This window comes from Asparagus officinalis, chromosome 7, assembly GCF_001876935.1.
Source record: "Asparagus officinalis chromosome 7, Aspof.V1, whole genome shotgun sequence".
NCBI lineage: Eukaryota > Viridiplantae > Streptophyta > Magnoliopsida > Asparagales > Asparagaceae > Asparagus > Asparagus officinalis.
In genome coordinates this window covers 16611926-16620347 of record NC_033800.1, presented here as the reverse complement: position 1 = coordinate 16620347, position 8422 = coordinate 16611926, and the positions used below count along the sequence as shown (strand labels likewise).

The 8422-nt window shown below is 35.9% G+C and overlaps 1 protein-coding gene across 1 annotated transcript; it reads right to left on the bottom strand.

Annotated features, from left to right (window-relative positions):
• LOC109849387 (bax inhibitor 1-like) lies at positions 380–5572 on the bottom strand. The gene is made up of 6 exons (XM_020419209.1): positions 5369–5572; positions 3387–3530; positions 3211–3302; positions 1150–1336; positions 835–990; positions 380–731 (listed from the first exon to the last, which is right to left on the bottom strand). The coding sequence occupies exons 1-6, from the start codon at positions 5474–5476 to the stop codon at positions 675–677; spliced, it is 744 nt and encodes a 247-aa protein (XP_020274798.1). The 5' UTR covers positions 5477–5572; the 3' UTR covers positions 380–674.

The window sequence follows — 8422 nt, the reverse complement described above, 5'->3', positions numbered from 1 at the left end:
TAAAGTCATATATACATTACTGAAAAAGGGCCAACACTGGCAGTGAGAAGATGATGCATGTCAGTTCCCATTCTAACTTATCCACTGCTGAGATGCTTCGTATTGAAAACATAGAAACGCACATTTAGTTTTATTAATTTTTTTTAATTGAGAACCATTTTGGTGACTTGTAAATTTTGATAGACATTAGTCAATGTAATATCAAGACAATATGAATATCAACTATTAGTAACAAGCTTTGGGCATGGTACAGAGAAAAGCTGGTAGAAAATCGCATGTACAGAGAAAAGGTGGTACAAAATCTCTATTTCCGAATTCTCGATGCATCATAGCTTTATAGATTCACAAAACAAGATAAAAGAGTAAATACTTCGACCATTTATATAAGTAAAATCAACATGAAAAGAATACAATTGCAGGAGGTTTTATGCAAAATAGTTCACAGATCATAACTTACACGTCACATAAGAAACACCATCGACGGAACCCATTCACTGCTCACTACAGGCAACCAAGCATTAAAACACAAACATATACAAGTTTCTTGAACTATAAAGTAAGAGAGACAAAAAGAAACTTCTTATATATCTTTTTACATGATCAACTTAGCTTCCATCATTGTAAACCAACACAGTTACGGAAACAAACAAACTACTAACGCGCACAAAGAAGCTTTAGGACCTCCTTTTCCTTTTCTTCTCATCGTCAGATTTCTCAGATGCATTCTTCATCTGCAAAAGCAACTCTCGCAAATCAATCACATGATAACCAAATCATACAACAGGAGAAACACTCATCGAAACCCAAAAAAATAATGCTACCATTTCACATTACCATGATGATGAGAATCCGTACTACGATGGCAACAAAGTCGGTAAACAAAGTCAGAGCATGCTTCACGTAGTCCAAATCCCCAAGGTGAGCCCTCTCAATGATCTCTTGAGTGTCAAATACCACATACCCAAGAAACAACAGCAGCCCAAAGTAAAGCTGACAGAAATACAATACTCCAGAGATCAGAAAACTATAGGACCGTACGAAGAATATAGGGTTAATTGCGGATAGACAATCTGTAAACAATTTCGCAATAGTACAAGGGTCTATTCACAATTAATCATATGATTAGAGGGAGGTGAGGTGGAAGCTTACCTCAACATTGAACATTGCAGTGGCTTGACCAAAGATGGCAGAAGCAAACCTAAGCCAGAAGAGGATAGCTAGGCCAGAAGACAGGAGACCTCCCAAGTACAAGAATTCCCTCCTCTTCGCTATAATGGCTGCTCCCGAGAAACAACCAAAGGCCAGAGCTGTTCCCACAAAGGCAGACACTAGTATGCTGCAATAATGCAAACATACACAAGTTATGAGATGAGTCTGAACCTTACCGGAAAACAGTGAAACTAAACATGTTTTCTTTCCCATGAAAAATAGCAAAAAAAATTTCATATCCTTCCACATATTAGTAAGACAATAGTTATATTGGATATAACAAATAATCAAGAGATCAAACAATGTTCAAATATTCTTACTCCAAATGTAGCTTAACTGTAGCAATAACAAAATTAAATGAGATTCACTGCTTGATAATATCAAATGTTCAAATATTCTTACTCCAAATGTAGCTTAACTGTAGCAATAACAAAAAGAAAACTAATAATAAAACATGCTTTTCAAATAGGCAGTCAGGAAGGCGACCGTACTTGTCACTAGGGAGGTAGTTAATTTTTGGTGTACATTCACAAGATTCGCTTCATAACAAGTTATTTCTCATACAGTTCTAATGGATTTTCTTACTCACTAGTACTAAAAGGGAGAGGGCACCATCACAATTATTAAAATATCAAGAACAGAAAGTAGACACAGACAAAAGGCAGAAGAAATGTTACTGCTTCTAAATACATGGAAAAGAGATCAAAAAGGATATCAGATGAACAATATCAATCAAAACCATTACAAGATGACTGTTAGATAAAATTAACATTAAAAAACTTGACCAATTTCTCTTTCACAACTCATGTAATTAGTTAATTACTTCTCCCTTTACGGTCCTCTATCATAACACCTATGGCAACCATATTCTTCTTGGGTGGTATTTTTCAAACTAGAGTTGCACCTTCATAAAAATAAATCCTACTATGGAGATAGTACCACATATAAGGTTTAACCCATCTTATTCTGCTTGTTATTGATATATGAAATAATTTTAATCACGAGATATTGATATACTGTACAAAGATCCCACAACAGAAATGTATTAATTCAAATAGGAGAATTTTTTAAAAGAGACCAAATTTGATAAATATTTAGCAAAAACAACCGTTTTGCTAAATATTTAGCAAAATCGATCTCTTTTTGGGCAGCTCGCCAAAGCTGGCAAAAAAATGTCGATTTTGCAAAATATGAGTTTCAAAACACACGAGACTACGAATCTTGTGTGTTTAGTGGTTGTTAACCACTGCCTAGACAACACAAAAAACCCACTGAACTCGTAGTCCCATGGGTTTTATGCACAGTATTAGATAGAGTTTGAATGAGATAATATGCTCTTAGTCCAAATGAATCTTATACCTGTAACTTTGCACTAATCATGGACTAATTAATTACTAGTCAATGATGCTGTGAAAGAGAGACACTGTATCATTAGTGCATCACTAGTGTGATACGACTATATATATAGCTTGGGTAGGACATATACTGTCTCTCTTTCACAGGATCATCGACTAGTAATTAATTAGTCCATGATTAGTGCATAAAACTCACGAGACTACTAGTCTCATGGGTTTTGTGTTGTGTTTAGGCAGTGATTAACAACCACTTGTAACAACCACTAAACACAAGGGACTAGTAGTCCCATGTGTTTGGAACTCATATTTTGCAAAATCGATCGCTTTTTTGCTAGCCTTTGATGAGCTGGCAAAAAAAAAGGTCGATTTTGCTAAATATTTAGCAAAAGGGTCGGTTTTGCTAAATATTTATCAAATTCGGTCTTCTTCAAAAAATTCTCCATTCAAATTCTTGAGGATTAGGCATATATGAGAGCAATCCAACAGCAATGACTGAAAAGAATAGAGGACATGAAGGCAAAGAAAAAAATAATGCATGTTAAAATACACAAAAGGGCTCATATGAGCAGAATATTATGTGATACCTAGGGTCAGGAAAATAAAAATAAAAGTGCAGCCAATTTTAAGGGATAAAAGTAGCAATCACCTTGGCTCAAAGTCAAGAACAAGCTGGATCAGAGGACCAAGAGTAGCCCCTTCAAGAAGAGCAGTCGCCATCAAGACACCAAATCTCTTCCTCTACTCAAAGGTAGCCAAAATATATAACATGAGACCATCTGTTCTCCACGTAAATTAAATTTATAATCTACTCAGAGATCTCACCTCATTATAAGGAGGAGTTGTGCATAACCATATAATGCCAACACTGCATCCGAGGAAAGTCAAGAAACCACCAATATTCATCAAGATATGCAGGTAGACTCCCACAGCAGAAGCTCCAAGGGCACAGCATAATGTCAGATAAACCTGCAGGAGACATGCAAGTATAAACTGAACTCAGTGGTCTAAACCTCACAAGTCGCAGAGAATAAGATCTCCACATTACAAAACCTACCAGCTAAAAAGAGACTATATGTAATTACATCCCACCACTCTTACCTCTTGCTATAATCAACAGCCACATTTCCATCTTAATTCAACTGCCTTACTGTCAATGAACACCAAATTTGCAGCCCAAATTGGTTCAATTATACTATATTCAAGCATTTTACTAGCATATCGGCACATGCAAATGCACGCACAAGTAACTTAAATCTCTATCCAGACAACTATCCACCATACATGGTAATAATATTAGATAATTTAATGTGTGTAATTTTATAATAGAGTTTTTAGAGGGGAACCTTATAGGATCAAATACAGAAAACATCATAGGCTAATACTACTTAATAATTCAATCAGTGGATAAACTTAATACCAAATGAGGTGTTTATTTCTCAGAGCATATAATTGGAGAAAGAGATTCAAAATAAAAATAGAAATTAGAACATAATGTTTTCATATATATTATCATGTTTTAACAAAATCAAGTATCATGAGCTTCTAAAATTGTTTCAAATGAAATTTTAAGATCTTGTTAAAAACATGATTTGAGGAACTTACAAGCAATTTCAAAGATTCAAGGGACTAATACAGAATTATTGAAGATTTGAGGACTATTATCTAAAAAGTCTACTAATCTAACAACTAATAGTCATACTCCATTAACAACTCATTGTTTCGTTTTGCACAATTTTCTGATGGAAGAAAGGGTGGGGTCGGTCGGTTCTATGTGTACCACTAGCATGATGATGCAGGGATTAGTTCCACTCCTTGGCGCCTGCATCTAGGCCCAGCCAATTAGCCTTCATTTAAATAATGTACATTTTGATCTCATGAAGCTCCCAAGGGGTCTTGACCCCTCAAGCTAATGGTTAGAGTGACGCTTAGCAGTTTATCTTCATCACTTTTGCAACGATAAGCTAAACAGCAGTCAGACAGCTTTCTAGGGTTGAATTTTGATATAATACTGCTACTCTGTCTCCATCAAAACCCCTTTACCTCCTCCACGGCCCTATATGGTTGTGACCAGCAAACATTCAACAACTCAAAACAACTGAACATAATTACTAGCAACAAGGTCCTTTTAACAACTCAAAGACAATCACATGTAGCGCACATGTGCCGTAACAGCTCTGACCACTTAAATTTAAATCCCTATAAGCAAATTTTTGTTGGCAAACGCGTGAGTGCAAAAACTCTCAAGAGGACTTTTCTCTGATGAGATCTAATAGTCATTAGGCAATTAGAGATGATCGGGCATTCGAGCTCCCTAATGAGCCTACAAATCATCCTGGCTTTCATGTTTCCTGTTGAAGGAGTATCTTCAATCACTTACCTCCACCCAGGATTTTCCTCACAGCGGGAAAAGTCAAAACACCAATCGGGAAGCGCTAATAGTCAAATGGAAGCAAAGAGATCCTGGGTCCGAATCTTCGATGTGTATGGAGATTAGATCTTCCCATTATCATCTTCCCAAAATTTAAAGCCTAATGATTTGAAGCCTAATGATGCGAAGCGGAATCATTTCCCTAGGGTTCCAGAAATCGACTCCAATGCCGAGGGGCACGATTTCTATTTAGAGAAACCCTTATAGATAAAAATAATTTATTTTAAAAAAAAATACCCCAACTGTTTACAAATCGAGGATTCCTATCCGACAAAAATCAACCACAAAGGGCGAGAAATAACCCAAATTTTTTATTTTAAAAAAAAAATCAGAAGCACGGATAAGCGAAATCTAGGGTTTCCATGAGGAGACTCACCAGTTTGAGATGATTCTGAACCCTCGGCGAGATCTGCCTGAAATTCTTCAGCGATTCGTAGTTCCACGATGATCGAGTCGCCGATCGCCCTTGAAAGAACGATTCCATATTTTAGTTTATTTTTTATCCCAAATATATCAAAACAGCCGAAGCAAGAGGGGGGAAACTGCCTTATTTATAGGGCTTTCGGGTTGCCTTCGGTATTAAGGCTCCGTTTTGAGTTTATTCACGGGGTCGCCCCTTGAGGAAGCTTCGTGCCTTGAATAGAGATCTCCGGATCAGACTGGAGAAGTCCACGGTAAGTTGCTCTGCGGGTTGATCGTAAGGGTCGGGGTGTGATCTGGTTTTCTTATCTGGACCGCTGGATTTCTGAGACTTACAGAGAGAAATGGTGGAGTAGTTTAGGAGAGATAGGTACTGGGAGGATGTGGAACTCACGATACGACCGGACAAATTTTTAAGTTATGGCAGGGTCATTTAAAAGTCAAAGCTCCTAATTGTGTGCCACGTGGAAATTATTTTAACTTGATTTGTTACGTCACGTTAACTAGTTGCTCTCGATGCGTGTGTGTGCGCGTCTCAGTGTCCGCGCGTGTCTACATTTAGGACCTGTTTTGATCAATAGAGGCTAGGAATAGGATTAGGAATCCTATTTTATTTATGGATTCCAACATAATCCATAAAAAAATTTATAGACAAGTTTTAGTTTTATGGAATTCTATTTTTGTTGCATTCTATGTTTGTTTCACCCAATGAAAAAAAGAATCTTACTTTTATAGAAACCCTCCAAATCCTAATACCATGTTTGGTTCAGAATGAAATTCTTTTAGGGATCAGCACTATAGCAACGGCTAGCTCACTGATCATCACAAAATCACTGCAGCAACAACTAGTTCCACCAACTTCAGAATTCAAAGAGAAAACACTGTAGCAACGGCTATTTTCACCATCTTCAAAATTCAAAGACATAACACTATAGCAACGGCTAGTTCAGGGTCATAGTGGCTATAAATTCAACTTGAGGCCTCAAATTAATCCATGCATTCTCATTTCTCAGCAATTTATAAATTCCCATTGTCTGCAATTTGGATCCCAGACATCAATATGATATCAGAAGAGTGCTACCAAAATTATGAAGTTTATGGTGACTGCAATCTCCAAACACCGATGAAAGTGTGCAAGAATGATAAAAATAAGGGAAGGTGTTACTGGGGGGTGTGCAAAATTCCCAAATAAAGAATGCAATTTTTTCGAATGGGCTGATGAAAAAGGAGACTCAAGCAACCAAGTAAACCAATATGTCAAAGAAAATAGGTACGGAGATAAATACATTTTGCAATCAAAGAGGCTGAAGAAAGAATTGAGACTTGTCGAAAATCAACTAGTAGCTTGGAAATTTTCAGCAATTTTATTAGCAATTTTTTGTATTATTTTAATTATTACAAACTGCATGTCATGTACTTGTACTTGCAAAAACTATTGAGGTTGTAATGAAAACTATTTTTGGAATTGGGTATAAATTCTAATTGATATTGTATGGCTAAGTAATAGATCAACTTGTCATAATTGATTGCCCCACATATAACTTACATGTTTATTACAGATTGTATTATAAGGATGAATTGTCTCGCCTAGACATTGTCAATTCAATATAGGCTGCAATCTCATCCCCTTTTGCCTCATCTGAATATATAAACAATGTAAGTTAGATTGCATTCTCAGTAAACGTTAAACATCATCATTACCAAATATCAACTGCAAGGAGCTACACAAGCTAAAAAAAACAGCAAATAACCCACAGGCAAGGAAAAACAAAACAGCTCCCACATAGCAGCCTACATAGCTACATTGGCTCAAAAACAAAACAGCAACAAACCCAAAGGCAACAAAGCAACCCAAGCTCCAGTGAAATGGTGGAGTAGTTTAGGAGAGCTAGGTACTGATAATCACATTTTATTACAATTTTATATCATCATTATCTATTTTATATGAATAAATATACCACTAATAATTGTTTTTATCTTTTAATTGCAGATTAATGAAGAATAAATCTCAACTTCCCATCTCTCAACAAAAACCCATTGATTAAATGAAGAAATGATTCAAGAAGCCTAAGTGCAATTTTCGACTTTTTGAAGGCCCAAAGCAAAAATATTACACCAAGGGTTTTAACATGAAATGGACCGGACTTGGTTTCTTTTGAAATCAATTTGGATGCTGCAGCTTTTAATTCATGCTTGTAGCTTGAATGGGCTGGAGTGTGTGCAAGTCAACTTGGAATTTCATCAAATAAATGAATGTGGACTTGTATACAACTTGGGCCGGACCTCAAGGATGTGTTGCTGCAGCTCATAAATTTTGATCAAATGCAACAGGACTTGGACAATTTAAATGGCTGCAGACATGCTACATGGACCGAACTTCATGGGCCAAAGAGTGGATTTTTCTCTCAAGTGGGCTGATTGCTTGGCTTTTAATCAAATGAAAACTAAATGTGGATTTTTCTTTCAAAGAAGACCGGACTTGAGGACCAAGTGTTGATTGCTGGGCTGAAAATTTTGGTTTTGTTAAGTCTCCATGGACCGGACTTAATGATCATATGCTAACTTGATTTTCATTTATTTTTGAAAATCAATTGGGCCTCCTATGTTGAATTAGAGAAAGAACAAAAAAAGCAAATTCAAAGGTGGAGATTGTTGCTTGGGGCTCAAGACAAATCCAATGGCTCATATTCATTGAAGATTACTATAAATAGGGGTAGAGAGTGAGGGGTTAAGGGTGTGAAAATTTTTGTAACTCCTTTTTGGAGAGGATGGTTACTCTTAATTGAGAATGTCTTCCAAAATTATAACTTTTTATTGTAATTAATAATAATAATTTTTTTTCTTGTCTTTTTATTTCTTTTTGCACTTTAATTTGTAGAGTAGATTTATTTTTCTTGCATTTAATTTCTGCAATTTATTTTGTAGTTTAGATTTTTATTTTCTTTGTAATTAGATTTATTTCTTGTTCATAGTTTAGATTTTTCTTTTCTTTTTATTTTTGTAATTAGTT

Excerpts from the sequence above, each read along its gene's own strand:
- LOC109849387 (XM_020419209.1), bottom strand. The coding sequence starts at position 5,476 with ATGGAATCGTTCTTTCAAGGGCGATCGGCGACTCGATCATCGTGGAAC. Across the intron at positions 1,337-3,210 it reads GTTCTTGACTTTGAGCCAAG|CATACTAGTGTCTGCCTTTG; the intron begins GTGATTGCTACT and ends GCATTATTGCAG. Across the intron at positions 732-834 it reads TACGGATTCTCATCATCATG|ATGAAGAATGCATCTGAGAA; the intron begins GTAATGTGAAAT and ends TTGCTTTTGCAG.